The 20,631-nt window shown below is 35.1% G+C and overlaps 2 protein-coding genes across 9 annotated transcripts in view; one reads left to right on the top strand and one right to left on the bottom strand.

Moving 5' to 3' along the window:
- The window catches only part of Rme-8 (Receptor mediated endocytosis 8), a 31,993-nt gene extending 30,729 nt beyond the window's left edge, over positions 1 to 1,264 (top strand). For 7 of the 8 annotated variants that reach the window (XM_023156668.2, XM_074179722.1, XM_023156667.2 and 4 more), the window contains one exon: positions 796 to 1,264. In XM_023156668.2, the coding sequence (XP_023012436.2) occupies positions 796 to 908 (113 nt within the window). In that variant the 3' untranslated portion in view covers positions 909 to 1,264. The remainder of the gene's footprint in view (positions 1 to 795) is intronic. The other variant, XM_023156669.2, reaches the window with a different exon arrangement.
- tor (tyrosine protein kinase receptor torso) lies at positions 749 to 19,966 on the bottom strand. Its single transcript, XM_074179723.1, has 13 exons — positions 19,190 to 19,966; positions 18,341 to 18,401; positions 14,781 to 14,953; positions 10,260 to 10,497; positions 9,539 to 9,612; positions 9,253 to 9,436; positions 7,098 to 7,282; positions 6,715 to 6,993; positions 4,999 to 5,203; positions 4,745 to 4,937; positions 4,511 to 4,655; positions 3,389 to 3,741; positions 749 to 1,631 (listed from the first exon to the last, which is right to left on the bottom strand). The coding sequence occupies exons 1-13, from the start codon at positions 19,316 to 19,318 to the stop codon at positions 1,475 to 1,477; spliced, it is 2,376 nt and encodes a 791-aa protein (XP_074035824.1). The 5' UTR covers positions 19,319 to 19,966; the 3' UTR covers positions 749 to 1,474.
- Positions 19,967 to 20,631: the final 665 nt, after the last annotated feature.

The following is a 20,631-nucleotide window of genomic DNA, read 5'->3' as shown; positions in this document are numbered from 1 at the left end:
ATGGAATTTCATTGACTTTAGGTCGATGATGGTCACCATCTTGCACTGACGAGTGGCTAGGGAGCCTGAAACCGGTCTGAAAGTGTGCTCGTTTCAAAATTGGAGGTCGAATCTGTCAGTTGTATTCCCAATTGCATATGCAGGAAATTTTCTGTGAAGATTCCTGCACTGACGCCTGTCGGATTCGAACGCCCTTCGTGGTATTAGCCAGGGGAGTAGTTGTTTTCTGATTGGCGTCAGTCCATTCAACCTACTGTTTGGTGTATTCGAGACTGGCTTAAATGTTTAAAGATCATTTCTTTAGAATTATTATACTTGTTCAGTTGTATAATTTTACTACTTTTGGGAAAAGATTTTGAAGGGATAGTGTCTCACAAAATATTCTGTTGCTAGCAAGGTACTAAAAACACAAATGAAAATTTAATTGAAGTTTATTGAATTTTTACTGATAAAACAATACTGAAACTAAATTGAAGTAATTTCATATGAGCTCTGAATTAGGAGTGATAAGTTTATTCACAGTTCAAGCTCTATACCAGCCACTTTTTCCTAAAAAATATTGTATATATTGTGTAACTGATAATGAAAATAATGTCTTTTTTTAATCCTCAGCGTTATCCAGTATTGATCTCTGTTTGAATTTACAATTATCCAATAGTAAAAACACTTACAAAATAAAACATAACTGAATAATTATACTTAAATTACACACATTATGATGGTAAAAAAAATACAGATACAACAAATGAAGATAATTCATAACCTATCACATATGCGTTTTTTTTTTTTATAAAGCAGGTACCCCTACCGCCGCAGGCTACTTGACGCAAGGTCCCAGCGCCAAGGTGAATGTGGCACCTCCACCAATCGGAAGAGAGGATTCGCCCATGAAATCAGATGGTCTTTGACTCGCCATTGAACCATGCGACTATGGTTAAAGGAATCATGATTCGGGCGGGTGAAAACATTCCCAAATCTTTTCAAGCAATAAGAGCGGGAGATTCAACCGTTTTGTCTGGTTTCTGAACAGAATCAAAACCGGTTACCAGTATCATTCAAGCAATAAAAGGCTTTATTGATATTGGTTACTTCCTAGGAAAAGGTAATGAACAGTAGGAAACTGGACAAAATGGCTGAAGAGACAGTTCTCAAGCTTAATGTAAAGATTGTAAAAAGTTGTATATTAACTCTTAGGAGTACTTTGTAGCCTTTATAAAGTTATTTGTAATGTTTATTTACAAAATATATATTTTCTATTATCAGATTAATATTTAAAACCATTAACATTTTGTTTTGTGCTCGTGGGTGAGTTCATTTGTACAAAAAATAAAATTTTAAATATAATTTGTGTTTTACTTAAACATATTCAATCAGTCTATATCATATAAGTCATATCCCTGTTGAAGTTTTATACTTCTATGTCTACAAACGTTAAGTCAAAACTGCCAAAATAAAATTATCTGGGGATTTTAATTCACACGTTAATTGCATTTGTAATATCACTAAGAGGTTGGATCAAAGTCAAGTAATCTGAGTGGGTTTCAAGCAGTTCATCTAGGGATTGTCGAATCTCCAGAAATGATGGTCTCGCGCTTGGTTCATCTTTCCAACATTTCGTCATGATGGAATACCTAGTGACAAAAATTATGGTTTAGAGATTGCCTCCAAGTGAATGATATTAATAAGGATATTCTTATTTCTACTAACTATAGTAAATTTATTGTATTTACAATGAATAGGATAGCTCCAAGGCTACTTTCATCAAAAAGACAATTCTTGCCTATTCACAAACTTTCCAAATATATTTGGAATTGCATTACAAATAGAGATATGGCGGTGGATTTATAAAAAATGGAACACACTGTACACAACTTTTTCATACAGGCTGTCCAAAAAATGTCCATTCAATTTGAATAGTATGTTTCGTAAGTGATCATTTGTATGTGGCGAACAGGTTGAAACTGATTGACTTTGTCTGTTTTACGTGCATTTTCTGTGTTTAATATTCAAAGTCTTGTTAGTGAAGTCCCCTATCGTGCATGGCTATAGTACCGCAGAGATGGCTGGCATGCATTTCATTTATGGACTTGCTGATGGCAATTCATTGAAAGCTAGGCGGTTGTGCAGTGAACGATTTCCTAATCGTAGTGTGCCTAATAGAAAAATCTTCCAAAGTATACATCAACGACTTCGTGAAACAGGAACATTGAAGCGAAAAGGAGGACCAGGAAGGCCAATGACAGTAAGAACGGTAGAAGTAGAAAATGAATGAGCTGGCCATAATAGCAGGAGATCCAGGTACCTCTACTCGAAAAATTGCAAATACTTCAACTGTAAGTAACGGAACGATTTGGAACATTCTTAGATACTATTTGTTCAGGCACTTCTTCCTGCAGATTTTCTTCCACATATTACATTCTGTCAATGACTTTTGCCCACATTGGTTCAAATCCCTCAACTACTGACGCTTATTCTTTTTACCAATGAAGTCAGTTTCTTAAGAAATGCCATAAGGAATTTCCACAATAACCACGTTTGGGCTGAAGAAAATCTACATGAGGTGCTTGAAGAACGCTTTCAACATCAGTTCTCGTTAAAAGTTTGGGTGGGAATTGAAGGTGACTTCCTAATTGGATCGATATTTTTGCCCAGATGACTTACTGGCGAGGTATACCTCAACTTTCTGGAACAAACGCTACCTCAGTTTCTGAAGGATGTACCATTGCTTAAAAGGAATGCAATGTGGTTTATGCACGATGGTGCACCAGCACATTTTGGCATATTGGCTTGAGAATTTTTAACAGTAACATACGGAGATCGCTGGATTGGTCAAGGTGGACCTCACTTATAGCCTGTTCGATCATCGTACTTAAACCCTCTGGATTACTTCCTGTGGGGCCATCTAAAGTCATTAGTTTATACAATTCCAGTGGACGATTCGAGAAATCGGATAATTGTTGGGTGTAACGCAATCAGAAACTATCCCGATGTTTTTGAAAGAGTTCTGGAGTTTATGAGGAGAAGATCGGATTCTTGCATCCGAGCGGGGGGGTCATTTTCAACAGTTCTTTAGATTATAATAAATTGTTATTGTCGAAATTCTTTTGCGCTCCATTCGAATTAAAGCGCCCTATGAAAAATCATCAAATGTCAAAATATCCTTAGAATAGTCGCTTAAATTTTTGCCGCATGTTTAGTAAACACCCTATATTGAGCAAGTACACACTATGTAGCCTCCCTTTTGAAATACTGAAAAAATCGTGATAGTAACAAAAAATTAGTCATATTAAAATGTATGTCACTTGAACAGATTTAGCTGATGTCTGATGAACTCAATTTATTGAATGAATTAACAGAAAACTCAGTGCATAAATGAAAACAGACTTACAATGCTTCGGAACAGTCTTCTGGCTTTGACATTCGATTACCACTTGTCAACAAACCAAGTATATCATGAGTGGCTATACCGGGATAAGGTGTGCTTCCCAAAGTGACGATTTCCCATAAGAGTATTCCAAACGACCAAACATCACTCTGCGTCGTGTAAATTTGGCGTGTCATCGATTCCGGAGCCATCCAACGAATAGGCAGTTTTCCTCCACCTGATTTGAAGTAGATGTCGTTATAGTACACATCGCGGCTCAGCCCAAAATCTGATATCTTTACGGTTTTATTGTCGAATACTAGGATGTTTCTAGTTGCCAGATCCCGGTGGATTACTTTAAGCGAGGCGAGGTATTCCTAGAAATTGAATTATTATTTTAATAACAACGCTTTTTCATGTCAAGAAGTCAAACAATTGAAAGAAATTATGGTAGGGGATGGTTCAAGTTGTTGCTATTATGTGAGTTGAAAAAAATACCGATGTTAGTTCATTGTATAAATTGAAACTGTGTACTTTCATTCATTTAATGTGTGACCGCTATAATCCTTATTCACTATCGTGAATAATAAATTCAAATTTTATGAAGAGATTGTTTTTCTATGTTAGTCTACGAACTTGTCAGTCCAATTGTTATGTTTTGTTTTCAAACAAGCTATAATAATGTATACAGTGCAGACATGAATAGTCCCCTCTCTCAACTTTCGAACGAGGTAAAATATATATTTGGACAAAATTTGCATTACTTTTTGAAAGGGGTGTCTTGCGAAGGTGTTTAAATTCTCTGTACAACGACCTTTACTGTTTTGAATGTGGATAACCGGTTTTGGTGTTTGAATTGGAGACTAGGAACAATTACAATCCGTAACTTTGCAATCAAAAGAGGATTGAAACTGCTCCAAAGTTAGTTAGAGAGAGAAAGAATTGTTAACGTATTTCTGTTTATATTCCAATCTAGGATTTGTTAGTGCAAGTTTTCCTGATTATTCGATCTGCTTAAAATATCTCAGAATTGAATTAAAAATTTCAAACAACTGAAAATGTAGCTAGAGGAGCCCGACGAAAATTTGTCTCTGACGAGAAACACGTCTGGAGAAATCTGAATTATATTTTATAAATTTCACTTACCATTCCTATCGCAACTTGTCTGGCAAAAGAAATCAAATCTTTCGGTTCTGGAACATCCTCCAAGTCATCTTTATTCATATCATACAATGTATTAAGAGCATAATTAGCACTTCCTGAAGATTCAATACTGTTGTTTATCAAAATTCTGCAAAGGAAAATAAATGTAATTGCGAACTCCGAATGAAAGTCGACATTGATTTTCATTATTCGTGAAAAAACTATGCTAACACTTACGCTTTTGTTACTTTCCTATAAGCAGATCGTAAGTAACTTTGGAGATCTCCCTTGGAACAATATTCTACTACTAACATTGGTTGGCCTCTGCTCACACACCCAATCAATGACACCAACTGGGGGTGTGGAGGGACGCTCTTCATAATTTCAATTTCTTGGTGAAACTGCTTCTGTTCTTCCCGTGTTGGACTATCTATAAATGAATGGTATAAGTATGAATAATTTTAAAACGCCCTTGGGAAAAAAGTAGATACCTTTTAACATTTTGATAGCGACTTGGGTATAACATCCTTTGTCGGTCAAGTACCATCCTCTGCGAACCACTCCAAATTCCCCGTGACCCAAGATATCCTCTATTTTCAGTTTCAAAGTGTTCATTTCCCATGCATCGGGTGTGTTATGAGGAATAGAAATTATGCTTGTTCCCGTTACATTGCTACTTGTTTTGTCCTCCAGATACTAAAATAACGAATATAATGTCTGCAATTTAAGAGCGGGAAACCAGGCCTTATTTATGTTATTTTATTAATGAAATATCTGCAGTGAGGATAACTAGCACTTTATATGTCATTCAACCACAGTAGAATAATACATCAGTAGGCTATCTCACCACGTGATCCGCCCGAGTTGCCGGGGACCTTCAACCGCTCTTAGGCTGAGATTCTCATCCAACGCGTTCAGTGCTGTAGTATCGAAGGATTTGACGGCACCACGGACATCGAATTAGTTATAATAAACGGTCGGAAATTGATATTGTGTTTAGTTTATTAGCTGTTGTTATTATTGTTTAGTAGTTGGTTATAAGTAATTTACCACAAAATATTCTATAATAACCTAAAATTTCGTTTTTATGAGCGCACGCCTATGGTAAAAAACGAATTTGGCTCCACACTTCGTTTCGAGGTCACCAAGAACTTTGTGAATTTATGAATTGGTTGATTTTTACTATGTCCAAACTCTGTATAGCAAGCGCCAAACGTGATGGCGAACGATCGCGCAGGTATATAGACTCTGCCAACTAAATTACTATTAGATTACGATAAACCCCTTGCCGGCCAGTGTCGTACCTATAATTAGTTTCAATTAGGTTGGCAAATGGAACATGACTTCTTTGTAATTTCTTTTCATATTTTATTCAGTATTATAGGTAGTAGTACAGTTCATTAAAATGTTATATAATGATAAATTAATGATGGCTGGTTTTTTGTTAGGCTTTGACATTTTTCCAGAAACAACACAAATTTCAATTAAAGACAAATACTTGAATATACACTAATAAGTACTTGTCTTGACTTGATGTATTAGTTACCTGAAAATGGTCTAATAAACCGAAACCGGTCGTAAGAAATGATAAACTTAGTAGAAATTAGACAAAAGTTATTTTCATCATTCTATATTCAATATGAATTTCTACAAAATAAATAGGCCATTAATCGAACATATTTCCAATCATTGTATAAACTCAACCAACAGAATTGAAAACAAAAATCAAATTTTTCAAATATTGTTGTAAATCATGCCCTAAAGAAAATAACGCCGGCCGCTACTGGTAGCCGTAAACCAATTGTGTCGTGGCGAAGAGCGCGCTCAGTTCGACCGACATTTCGCAATTGCCATCCACTCGCGAGACAGTCAAGTGGAAGTTACAGTGCGGTACGCACACAAAGATGTGCAGTTCATGAAAAGCAGTACTTTCAGACATAAACTGGAAGAAAAAGACCTCTCGAAACAACTAATTTCATATAAACATCGAATTACACGAAAGAAAAATACTTTCGAAATGATGACTTGAAAAGAATACAGGCCAGTAGAAATCCCGGATAAGTTTTGTGAGTTTCCTCCTTGGTGTTCAGTCACTTCTGCCCAGTTTTATATAGTACCATATCAATACAATTGCTATTTTTTAGTGTCCTCATACTTCATTTTATTCATTTTCGTGACTTTTTAACGTCGGTATTTTGAAGGCTTACCTTGAAATATGTGTCTCTTTCTCTTTGTTGCTCCCTCTTTCCCAAATAGTAGTTCAAAGCAAACAGTGCAAAGAGAATCACCATTGTTAAGGGAATTACAGAAATGAAAATAACTTCGGTCGGTATTACCGGTTCCTTTTCGATTGAGGAGTCTGCACTTTGGTTGAAAAATCCATGAACCACTGCAGTGGCGCTACGACCGTAATCAGAGAAAGCAGTCATTCGGACTTCGTATTCAGGTGATAGTTGAAGGGGTTTGAATTTAGCGGTAGTACTATCCTGAAAATTAATAAGCATGTGGTGAGTTTTATTTACACTATTAATTTCATTTTTCTCACATTACTATTTTTATTTATATCCTATTTTTTGTTTGTAATACTTACCCCTGTGACATTCAGAAGAAATTTTGTGAAATTGCCGTTGAACAGTATTAATTCCACTGAATAAAATTCCGGTTTGTATTCAGGCTCATTCCAATGGAGAATCACATTATACAAGTGCGACCCCTCTTTATCTGTCGAATCTGCTGAAATTTCTTTTGTCGTAAGATTCCCAGGCTGCTCTGGAGCTGAAAATAGAAAGTAGTTATTTCTTATTGCGTACATTGATTTGAAACAAGTTCTCTTTCAAATAAGGAGCGTGTGGATGACGTTTTAGAAGTACCTAATGATCATAATGAACTTTATTTCAAAATTGTGTACATGAATACAAAAAAAATCGTAGTTTACATTACTCGTAATCGATATTACGATAATCGTTGATAAAATTAGGTTCCAGGTCTTTTGCAATTTTTTGCAATTCAGGTGTTCACAAGTTAATTTTTTGCCTTCGGGAAAGGATTATTTTCTGAAACGTCAACCATCCGAAGAAAGCTAAATATTGAAATTAAATTTTTTCCAGTCCATTATAATACGATGGTTTATAATACGCAGTATGAGTTTGCCCCTTATGACACTTCAACAGATTCTCTATTGATTTGGATTTGTTTATTTTTCAGATTATGGGGATTTATACACCCGAAAAATAGTAAGAAAAATTTGATAGTTTGTACTGGAACTTCAGGCGTAAAATCCTAACCTAACCCAACCTAGTGTCCTCAAGAGATCATTATGACTGAGTCATAATTATGACTCATATGACTCGTAATTATGAATCATGGTTCAGCCATCGCATTCATCAGATTTGCTCCCCTTCGACTTTTTCCTGCGACGCTGAGAAAAATGAAAATTCATCTTATTTTTTGAACAGACAGCGTACACATATTTCATTACTACATATAATCGCATTTTACCGAATTGGCGTGATGTTGTTCTCGATCATTACTGAAGTTGAAAACCTTTTAAAAGGATACTTTTCAACAAGCTTATATTAACTTCACTTGTATGTTTGTTTTTTTGTAACAGACTCTTTTGGACTCGATTTTGACTAACTTCAAACCGACAGATGTATTTTAAACTTTGTACAATTATCAAAAATAGGTGACAAAACAATAATTTATAAGTTTATCTCATTATTCTGATCAGGATCGCCAGGATTAAATAATTTCCTCACACAGTCAATGTGTGAGAGTATATTAAAGCAAATGGGTTTGAAATAGCAAGCCAAAAAGATAAATAATAGTTTTAAAAACTAAAAAACACGATGAAGAAAAGAGAAATGAAAATTTCTGTTTTTTACCACTTTTTTTTGTAACTAACGTTACTGCAGTTTCGTCCTATACGGACATTTTCAAACTTATACATATACTTATATGAGTTTGAAACTGCAGTAACATTAGTTACAAAAAAAAGTTGTAAAAAACATAGAAAGTTTCATTTCTCTTTTCTTCATTATGATTTCCTACCACGCAGTAACGGCTACATCCATCAATTTATTAAAAAAAAACACGCTTTAATAGTAACACAAACTAAAAAATAGTTCGAAACCAATTTTATTCTGTTGTAAAAAAGCGTGAGGTGCTAATCTGGCAAATGGCTGCTAACTGAGTATTTATACTGTTACGTTTTTCCCCGTGGGTTGACCAATAATCGACTTCACTGAACAATCAAACTCAACTTTATTTCACTTTAAATACAACAAACACTTTAACTAATACTTCAACTATTATTCGAATGGCTATCGCCTTACTAGATCGCTTTGCGTACCGCACTGTAACTTCCACTTGACTGTCTCGATATGCTCATGGCTAGCGTTTATATATCGTAATCGAATGCGTTAACAATTTTCGCCGAAATTCCATCGAAATCGGTTGCATTATTCTCGCTGCATCTAGAGCGGCAGCGAACATCATACATTCGCGCGCTCTTAGCTACGTCACAACTGATCCACGGCCACCAGCGGCGGCCAGCGCCACTTTCTTTAGGGCATGATTTACAACAATACCTAACAATGGAAATTTAGCACCCCACGCTATTTACAACAAAATTAAATAAGTTTCGAATTATTTTTCATTTTGCATTTTGTGTTGCTATTGAAGCGTGTTTTTTTAGTTCTTTAAATTATTATTCATTATAACAATATAGCACATATGGTACTTACCGCATTTTGGTGTTTGTTTGTGATATTTGTAAGCTTGAAAACATGTTGGTATCGTTAAGTTGAGCCATGTTTTCGGACCTTCAGTGCGAAAATCTGAGTTTATATCCGTGATTCCAAAAATAGATATGGAATAGTTTCTTCCAAACTTGAGTTGGGTTATATTCACCTCGTTATTATTCCATACCTGAAATTATCATACTATGTATTCCATATAGATCCTCTCGTCAAACAAATTATTTTTTTATAAAATGATCTCGGATGAGGAAAAAAGGGAAAGAGTACTCACATTTTCTATATTAAAATCTTGGTAACCTTCATCTTCGCTCCCAAGAGATACAACGTTGAAGTAACATCCATTATCTGCAATATATGTTATTATATCAAATGTATTCGAATAAAATATGGGAAAAAATTAGTACTAATTGGTTCCGTAGACATTTATACTTTTGAACCAATAATATGAAGAGGATAGATGGAAGTTTTTGTATGTTTCTTAGTAATAGATAAACTCAAAAACTACCTAACCGATTTCAAAAATGTATTCCCCTGAAAAACTATAATATTAGAGCTTAACATGTAACCAAAGTATGAAAAATTTGCCTGAAAAGTCATTATTTGGCATGCGCTGTCGGGACTTTATTTTTTCCGTGTGTTGCAAGGGTGGTATCGTATCCAAAAGAAGGGAAGGGAGATTTGGTCAGCAAAGTGAAGCTGTTGAAGGCTTCAATGCTTTGGCAATCTGGTGGTACCAATCCAAGAAGGCGTACTATCAAGGCCACTTGTCATAGATGAGAGCTACGGCTGGGTGCAGAAGTGCTTTTTCTAAGACAAACCATACGACGGAGACATCAACATCTCCTGCAGTAGCGAATTATTTTCCTTCCTCTGAACAAGCCGTTTTTTTATCATGTGGTAACATTGCTATGTTCTAAACCGTAACAGATACAACTACGATTGAATAAAAAACACAGTTGTTTTCCGAATTCAGCTAAAGATTCATTTCTTACCTTCTCCCTTATTCCATCCCACAAGGGCGGTTACTGTGCCTTCGACTAAGTAGAATGCTTTCAAATAAAAACTCGAAACAGCTGCGGGTATTCTGGAGGGCCTGTGAGTTCTTATATCTGCCGGGAGACTTCTTTCACGTATTATCCGTCCATCTTTTGTTTTCCTGAAGCTTCTCAGTTCAATTTTGTATGTGGTTAGTGGAGTTAAATTTGTGAAGTTCGCAAATCCACATCTTGTCTGGAAGTATTATTAAAATTATCAATTATTATATGAAATATTCGCCAAAGTACCAAGAATCATTATTTTGAATTCTATTCCTGTTATATTCATTCTTGTTTCTTGGGATTAATAAGGATTATTGTTAATTTCAAAAACTACACCTCGCGATTATCTCCACAAACTTCATTTGAAAAATATCTCACATGTTTTGCTAAGACATTAGCTTTTTCAAGTGGTGATCTATTCAAATCTAGTTGGCCATTCATTAGAATGTTTGAATTTTTAAGTTCATTAATTTCAATTGCTTCCAAATGATTCAGTTTCAAACCTTTATTTTTTATGTGTAAAATTTCGAACTCTTCGTTGAAGATATGATTTTTTCTAGAAGATGATTTGAATATGTTGAATTTGTTTTCTTATTTACATAGCTCGTATGATGTTCCTGGATTCGATTCCTAAATGTCCTGCCAGTTTGACCAATATATACCGTAGGGCACGTTCCACACTTTAACTTATATACTCCTGATTTCTTGAATTTGTATGTCTTGTCTTTATTATTTTTAACTAACTTTCCCAACGTATTACTTGTTCTATATGCAATTTTAATATCTCGTTTCCTCAAAAATGAAGCCACTTTTTCCGTTGGTTGTCCAAAATACGTTGAAGCTCTATAATTTTGATTATCTACCTTATCGATAGGAAATACGTCTCGAATCGCTTTTGCGTAGACTTTTTTGGCAAGTATTTTGTTCATTAATTCGGCTTTAAACCCATTGTTAACCGCAATTTGTTTGATGATATTGAGTTCTTTATCAAAATTATTTATTGAAAGTGGAACATTAACTAATCTGTGAATCATGCTATTATAAGCTGCTACTTTGTGTTGATAAGGATGGGTAGAATCGTAATGTATAGTAATATCCGTATAAGACGGTTTGTGATAAATTGAAAAATCATGTTTGCTGTTCATTCTACTAATTGTTAGGTCCAAGAAATTGATTGAGTTGTCTGCGTCAATAGTGAATTTAATGTTTTCATGAATTTTGTTAATATCCCTATGAAAAGTATCTAATTGCAGCTCCGTCACGCTGGAACCTGCTTTGAAAGAAATCCACCTTTTTTTAGCCTACTTTACCTATATACGATACTAATAAATGTAGTAGTGTTCATTTTTTGTAGTCTCATCGGTTAATAAGAAAGCACTGTTGATATTATTCAAACTACGAAATACAAGTAATCATGCGCTAAAAAGTTTTGAAATAGGTTCTGAATTGATTGCCGTTTATTGTAGTAACACAATATCAATATATTTTACATGTTTTTGAAGTATAGCAAAAAAACTACGATGACAAGACTTCAAATCATAAAATAACAATTGTCCTCAAACTACAAACGATGGGGTTGATTGTAGCTGAAATTAGATGTTTGTAGTTACCATTAAACACATCAAAAATGAATGAAATATAATCTAGTATTTTTCAACTTAACTAACCTAACATAAGCTATCCTAACCTAACCAACATATGTAACCTGAAATCTGAAGTTAAAACTAACGTATTTTAGAATGCTTTATTTGGAAAAAACATCTACTAACCTGACTTCCGAATTCAAAAACGAACTCATGTTAATATGTTGGAAATAATTCTTAATCTTGAACATCTAACATGAGTTCGTTTTCGAATTCGGTAAACAGGTTAGATGTTGAGGGTAGATGCTTTTTTTCCAAATAAAGCATTCTAAAATACGTTAGTTTTTACTTCAGATTTCAGGTTACATATTGTTGGTTAGGATAGGTTATGTAAGGTTAGTTAGTTGAAAAATACTCGATTTTATTTCATTCATTTTTGATGTGTTTAATGGTAACTACAAACATTTAATTTCAGCTACAATCAACTCTATCGTTTGTAGTTTGAGGACAATTGTTATTTTATGATTTGAAGTCTTGTTATCGTAGCTTTTTTATACTTCAAAAGAATATAAAATATAGTTATATTTTGTTATTATTACAATAAACTATAATCCATTTTGAACCTATTTCAGAACTTCTTGGCACATTATTACTCGTCCTTCGTAGTTAGAATAATATCAATAGTGCTTTCTCAATAACCGATAAGACTACAAAAAAAATGAACATTACTACATTTATTAGTATCGTTTGTAGGTAAAGTAGGCTAAAAAAAAGTAGATTTTTTTCAAAGTGGGTTCCAGCGTGACGGAGCTTCTAATTGCCTTTTAGTACCTGCAAAATTCAATTTATCAGAAACCGTTCTATATACTACTATACGTTACGGTTTTACCCATCCTTATCAACACAAAGTAGCAGCTTATAATAGCATGATTCACAGATTAGTCAATGTTCCTCTTTCAATAGATAATTTCGATAAAGAACTTAATATCATCAAGCAAATTGCGGTTAACAATGGGTTTAAAGCCGAATTAATAAACAAAATACTTGCCAAGAAAGTCTACGCAACAGCGATTCGAGACGTATTTCCTATTGATAAGGTAGATAATCAAAATTATACAGCTTTAACGTATTTTGGACAACCAACGGAAGAAGTGGATTAATTTTTTAGGAAACGAGATATTAAAATTGCATATAAAACAAGTAATACATTGGGAAAGTTAGTTAGAAATAATAAAGACAAGACATCCAAATTCGAGAAATCAGGAGTATATAAATATAAGTGTGGAACATGCCCCAATGTATATATTGGTCAAACTGGCAGGACATTTAGGAATCGAATCCAGGAACATCATACGAGCTATGTAAATAAGAAAACAAATTCAACATATTCAAATCATCTTCTAGAAGAAAATCATATCTTCAACGAAGAGTTCGAAATTTTGCATATAAAAAATAAAGGTTTGAAACTGAATCATTTGGAAGCAATGGAAATTAATGAACTTAAAAATTCAAACATTCTAATGAATGACCAACTAGATTTGAATAGATCACCATTATTGAACTTGTTTTCTTAAAAACCGAGAAAGAATTGGTATTGATGTAGATGTGAGGTAATATGCTTCAGGTGATCATAATTGAACAGGTACGTTAGATAGAGGTTCAGGTAAATTTTTTGTAGGTAGTTTCAATTATGGTTACCTGTAGTATATATTAATGTAAGAACAACTTGAAGTATAAATCACTAGAAAAAGCTATTGTCTTAGCGAAACATGTTGTGAGATATTTTTCAAATAAAGTTTGTGGGGATCAAATCGTGAGTTGTAGTTTTTGAAATTACTATGGATCTTCATCAAGTAACGGCCGAATCAATCAGAAGATTATTATTAAGATTTGAATAAACTTTCGATTATATATGGCCACTCAAGTTTTTAAATGTAAAATCAAATGCACGCTACTGCTGGTATAAAAGGACCCGAAACCTCATGAAATGAATTAGTTAGGTTAGGTCCAAAGTGAGTGGGTCTATTCGACCTTCCACCGCAACTCACAAGGGTTTATTGTGGCTCACACCTATTCACACTCGACCAAATAAACCCAGCTTCTTAACAAAGCCGAATAGTTTGTATGGTGAGTGGTCTTTCAGGTCAGATGGTAAGAGTACGGCTCTGCCTAGCTCTAAAAACCTGGTCCCCAGCGGGGCAGACACAAAGTGTGCTCTGCTGTTCCATCATTTTCCAAACGAAGGTGACACACACTTGTCTTCCGACAGGCCGAGTCTCTGCATAAGATGATTCAAATGACAGGAGGCCTGTTAGACATCGTAATTTATCCCTACTGTAGTCCAACAACTGTTTGGTACAATCCAGGAAGATTCTGCCAGAAGTCCATAAATCTTCTTGCCATCCAGGTGTTCAATCTTTGTTTGGCAATGCCATCGAACCAATGACAGGTTCTGGTCCGCTGAAGCTGCTTGCAGCACCCTCCTCTGCAAGGGAGTCAGCAGTCTCATTGCCTTCCAGGCCAGTATGGCCAAAAATTTAGACCAGAGACGATCTGTTAAGTCTTCCTATCAAGGAGAGTCGTTTTTGGCAATTTGCTACCAAATTAGGCGTTGCTCGGTAGGAGCCAAGAGCTTCCAACGCCGCTTGACTGTCCGACAATATTTTTATTGACTTGTGTATGAGGTTGGATTCTTCAAATCTCTCCGCACACAATTCAATAGCGTAAATTTCCGCTTGAATTAGGATGGACCTGGAAACCTATACGCCTATACCACCTATACCAACTGTGGAAAATCATAACGAAAAATTTTGTTCGATCACCCCGTTAGCATTTTGCATTCATAATGAGCATTTAATACATTTTACTTTTTGTACAATCGTGATTGTCTTACTGGCTCAGTTTCAAGTACAAATGATGGTCTTCTCTGCACATCTCTATAGGAAATCTTGTAAAAGGTGTCATTGGATGCTAACCACTTCACAGCAATTGTATCTGCTTCTTTGCAGTGTACTTCCACAGGCGGTAGTAGAGGTACTATTTGTGCAGTTTCTTCCTGGTTAGCCCCTGAAAGATAAGAAATTATGTTACATTTCCAAGAGTGGACTTGGTTCAAAATGTGGGGTCACTGAATTTTGAGAATGATGGATTTTGCTAAAGATACCTAGAATTCCACAATTACGTGAGATTGAAGTTTATGTAAACCAAATGCAAAATACGCCGCCTGTTCAAAAATTCTATGGAAGCCAAATCTGGTAAATACAGTGGCTGAGGCATGATTACGATGTTGTTTTTAACGAGTGAGCAGGTGCATTATCGTGATGCCAAATTATGTTTCCACAATACCGGACGTTTTCTTTGTATTGCTTCTCGTAAGCGGCGCATAAGTTCAAGATAATACTGCTAATTGTCCCGTACGACTATTTGACGAGAACTCCTGATGCAGCTCGTCACGGTAATCGAAGAAAACAGTGAGCAAAACCCTAATATATGATGATTCAAATGACAGTGAGCTGTGAGAAGGCCTATTAGACATCGTAGACTATGTAGTCCAACAACTGTTTGGTATCAAGCTTCGAAGGGTGAATAAACGCCTTGGAGTAAGCCAATCCTGGAAGATTCTGCCCGAAGTCTGCCATAAATCTTCTTGCCATCCAGGTGTTCGATCTTTGTTTGGCAAAGCCTAAAGCGATACCGGTGACAGGTTCTGGTCCGATGAAGCTGCTTGCAGCTCCCTTCTTTGCAAGGGAATCAGCAGCCTCATTGCCTTCCAGGCCAGTATGGCCAGGAATCCAGACCAGAGACAATCTGTTGAGTCTTCCTATTGAGGAGAGTCGTTATTGGCAATTTGCTACCAATTTAGTCAAAGGCTCTGTAGGAGCCAAGAGCTTCCAACGCCGCTTGAATGTCTGAGAATATTTGTATTGACTTGTGTATGAGGCAGGTAGATATCTCTGACGATTGCGTAACCAGGATCAACATCGACGGCAATTTCGTATATCGTATGAGACGGTGTGTCGTTGTAGAAGGCTCCAAACGTTATGTTGCTATCTATCTGTATAGTAGGTACTTTAATGATAGCTTATAGCTTAGGGGAATTTGATGACTTCCTTTCTAGTAGTGTTAACTGAGTTCATAGTGTTTATTGTGCTTTATGATGTTTTTAAATTCATATCAAGATGTCTTGTATACTTGTTTTATGTGTCATTGTATTTATGTGTATATATTCTATTTTGTCAACCTAACCTGTAAACTTGTACTTTAGGAGTAACTTTTTTTTCTAGTAAGATTGTAGAGTTTTACACCACACCAGACACGTCCAATCCATTGTATAAGAGGAAAACGGATTTAATAAAATTTGATTTGATTTGATATCCACAGGTAGATCGGATGCGTAATGCAATTTGGGTTTCAGTCAAGGAATGAGAGAGTTTTCGAAAAAACGGAAACTCATGAAAACCCGTTAGTTAGGGAAGCCACAGATTATGCTGTAGACGACCCCTCCCGATATAGAAGGCCCCGACACTCTGTCGAATGAGGCCCTCATGTCCCCCGTTAACGGATGAATAACTTTCTCATCCATCCCACCCCAGCCAGGTAGGGGTATCCCATGAAGGGCGGCACTGATGTCTAAGGACTTCATGCCGTCATCAATCAGTCATGAACCCATTGGTCCCTCTCAAGACCAACAATCAGCCAAAAGGGTAGGGTAGCTGGTCTCCAAATCTGGAAGAATTGACGATGACATTCTGGCAATTTGGGTTTGAGAAGAGTAGATGAAAACCCCAAAATGTGAGCCATACTATTTGCAGGTCGGAAATCAATCAAGTGTTTCAAACAAAATATTTCGCTTTTCAGCGTATTATTGTTCGGTTTGAGGTAGAAAAATTCCTGAGGATTTTCCTTGTAAAGCTTATCAAAGCTTCAATATCACCAATTTCGTAAGATCCAGAAGGATACTTTTCTGATCGGTTTGTCATCGTTTTTGTAGTAACAGAATTTCGTGCCTTCTTCAATGTTCGGTATACTGTTGTACGAATGGAAACTGAGCAAAGCTAAACTGTATTCGGAATCAGAATCCAATCGAATGGGTGGACTGAAATCGATGGGAAGTGTCGAAGAACGACTCGTTAGAGTTAGTATCATAGGCATGACTGATACATTTCCCACATGTACACACATTAAATAATGAGTTTCAACAACAATATTTCGAATCATTCATTTCTAATAATAACATTTTTTTTGTGAGCTAACAGCTAACATTGCTTTTTGTAATGATGACGCAGCTAATGTAGGTGGTGGTGGCGGTACCTCATGTCGATAATGGATGAAACATGGTAAACGAATCTGCAAAGCGGATCGATAATTCCCAAGGTTCAGCATTCTCAATCAATCGATAGAGTTTTCAATTCAGCATCGGTTAAATCTCGCAAAAAGATTTATGTCTTGGCATTATGAAGTAGAAATTGCAGGCACAGATTTCCGCAATTACTCTGATTGAAATTTTGATATCGATCATTGTTATATGTAGGTAATCGTTATACTCCTTCCAAAATATCGTAGCAATTCACCCATTGGAGGTTTCAGATTGCCGAAACTATCGAAATATTGTACAGCATTGCCGTTTTTAATATAAGCTACCCAATGAGTGCCTGCATTCAACTAAGAATCCAAGTTCAGAGATATCCCTGTCTGGGATAGTTTCAAATCTGCAGAACTCTCACCTCAAGAGAAAAATCGGATGCCTTCCTCTGTTCTACTTTCGACCTAGAAAGACATCTGAATTTCTCTAGATGTCAGGGTTTGCCTGATTGGAAAACAAGGTACCTGAAGGAAATATCATACTAACGGAACTACGACTCCATTTTATAAGTGTAGGCCTATGCTCACAAATATTATCTAAGGATATATGGAATTAATTCTTGCTTAGAACAACTCGAAATACTTTTATTAAAAATGTTAGTTTTTGAATATTCAATTTTAACAACCTGACTTTTTTTATTATGATAACCTTATGCTATTTTGTTTTTTATAATAAAATATATCGACAGAATGGCCACCACAGGATACATTACCCATTACGGTAATGCCAGTTCAATATCGAAATCAAAAGTAAAAAATTGTGTCTCAAGAATATTTCTTACCATAACGAAATATAATATCGGATGTATTCAGTATTTATTCATCTATATATTGCAATAAGTATTTTTTAAATTTTCTACAATGGAAATTGATCTTTCCTAAAAAATATGACATTTACAATTTATTCCGAGTTACTTGTGAAATACGTCAGTTTGAAATGACTCCTTTCCCACAGTAGTTGGGAATAGTTGGATAATGACATTATCACTATCTACATGAAATCGAAGAAAACACCAGAATAATATTTTTCAGGTTACAGAATCGTGTAAATAATGTTTGATCAGGTGAAAGTAAATCTTTTGTGCAACTTACCTCTTGGTTCATCATTTTGGCAGATATCGCATCGGGGAACTCTGCATGTGTTTTGATTGGCCTGAAAGAAATATCAAAATTAATAGTTGGATACTATTTTTACAGTTTTACTGTATTTTAGGAATGATAAAAATTCAGTCCATATTATGAACTGGTTCAAGAAAGGCTGAAAGTTCTCTTCAGAACTTTGATTACAGAATGCATGTGAAATTTGAAGTTTCTCCAATCATCTGTCTTATTAAAAAATATTCGTGACAATTTAGAAATCTGTTGAATATCGCTGCAACAAATGAGAAGAATGTGGTTATTTGAAAAATATAAATACAAAAATAAATAACAAATAGCCTTCCATTTGACAATAATCATAACAAAGTGGCAGTTTTGCATATGCATTGAATCATAACACTGAAAAAATATATCGCACGCGAGTAATTCAACATTTTTCGAAACCAATAAAAAATTGAATGGAAGACGCGATAACATATGAATGATTGATGATATTCTGAATTTGCAAGAATGAGATTAGTTTGTTATGAATTCAAGTTCAACTTTCCAACTGCCAATGCATTATTTTTCTTGATAATCTTTTTAATCTCAGCTTGTGCTACAATAATCAATGAAATCAATAATATTTTCACTTAAAACATTTGTTTCTCATTGAATAAGACATTTGTTTTTCAATGAATAATACATTTGTTTTTCAATGAATAAGAAAACATTAGTTTTATTCTGAACCGTTTGAGAAATAAACAATAATGAATAATATAATAAGAGTTCGGTAAAACTGAGTTCGATCACCTCATTTTACGTTAATTCATAATTCTTCCCAACCTTTAATTAGGTACTGACCTCCGAAACAAACGGGCATCCAAAACAAACCGAAGGTCGTTCCGATGGAGGAACTTCGTTTGTCACCTTCCCAGGTATAGCACAAAGAAAACACGCAAAAACCACCAATAACACTTTTAACTGAACCATGATAAATATCGATATTTTTCAAATCGCAGTTGTCGCATATCTTTGTCAGAAAAGCAACACCCAGACCTGTACGCTCTGCATTCTGAATTCGTTTGGCAAAATATGGAAATGATATGCTCTCTCATCGATTTATTATTGAATTTTTCGAGCTCAGGTATCACTGTAAATGACTGTAACTTATTGTAATAGATTCATTAGGTACCTACGTAGATAATGGTATTATAATTCGATTCAAACTGTGTCTACCGAGGATTAGGACTATACTTCACTTGTTTTATAGGGTACCTCTGATAGTTCACAGGAAGTTTGTGAATTTTGGATAACGGAAGTATAATCCAAAGTAGGGTCTCAAAGTTGCAAATATATCGGAGAGGGTAGGTATAATACTTAGAAACAAACTCATAGTACAGCAAGAGATCTGTTGGATGAGATATACCTACCTACATTCGTAATGATTCATTTTTCAAATGGATATTTTACTTTCAAAGACTACTTGAGTAGTACTTTATTTATTTACAGTTTGGTAAATCACATTTTAGCGACAAAACAAGTTATATAAATAAACAGAAATTTATAGTCCGTCAATGAAGCTTGGCGCTTGTTTAAGAGGCAAAAACAATATTAAGGTGAGGTTCAAATTTGAAAACTAATTGAGAGTAGGATTGGTACACATGCAGCTTGTAAAATATTGCTGAAATGTGAAAACCATAGGTACCTATAAAGTTATAAAATAAATAATAATGCAAATTTAACGAAATAATGATCCACTTTGCAACATTACAAAAACTATTCCTTCGATAATGAAAATAATTCCCCGAACATCTTGCTCTTTTGGCGACGCGTTTCAAATGTGTACGTACTTTTACATGTTATACAAAATTTTTTGTTTGTTTTAATGGCATTGTCGTTCTGTATGATATTTTTTCCAATGTACCTGCCATATGTATTTTATCTTGAGTATTATTATGTTTTTCGATGAAATTTTCAATATTTGTGATAATAAACGTATACGAGACCTGTTTAAAAAATAAGGTGAATTTTTATTTTTCTCAAAAATATTCATTTATTCATCAATTTCTATTTTGTTCCCTCCAAAGTAGTCCCCTTCAGATATAATACACTTGTGCCAGCCGTTCTGATACGCCCTTGAGCTCTTTAAGCGATTCGTTTTTTATTTCCTCAGTCGTCGCAGAACGCCGTCCTCGCGGGAACAGGAAAAAGTTGCATGGGGACAAATCTGGTGAATACGGTAGCTGAGGCATGATTATAATGTTGTTTTTGGTCAAAAAATTACTAACAAGCAATGAAGAGTG

Source organism: Leptinotarsa decemlineata, unplaced genomic scaffold, assembly GCF_025532065.1.
Source record: "Leptinotarsa decemlineata unplaced genomic scaffold, Ldec_3_MD MMD2_tig00026282_RagTag_RagTag, whole genome shotgun sequence".
In the NCBI taxonomy this organism is placed as follows: domain Eukaryota; kingdom Metazoa; phylum Arthropoda; class Insecta; order Coleoptera; family Chrysomelidae; genus Leptinotarsa; species Leptinotarsa decemlineata.
The sequence above is the reverse complement of the archived record's forward strand: the minus strand, read 5'-3'. Positions and strand labels throughout refer to the sequence as shown.

Coding starts and splice junctions, on each gene's coding strand:
- tor (XM_074179723.1), bottom strand. CDS start 19,318: ATGGTTCAGTTAAAAGTGTTATTGGTGGTTTTTGCGTGTTTTCTTTGT. Junction 9,437..9,538: donor AAGATTTTAATATAGAAAAT/GTGAGTACTCTT, acceptor TGATAATTTCAG/GTATGGAATAATAACGAGGT. Junction 6,994..7,097: donor TTCTTCTGAATGTCACAGGG/GTAAGTATTACA, acceptor ATTAATTTTCAG/GATAGTACTACCGCTAAATT.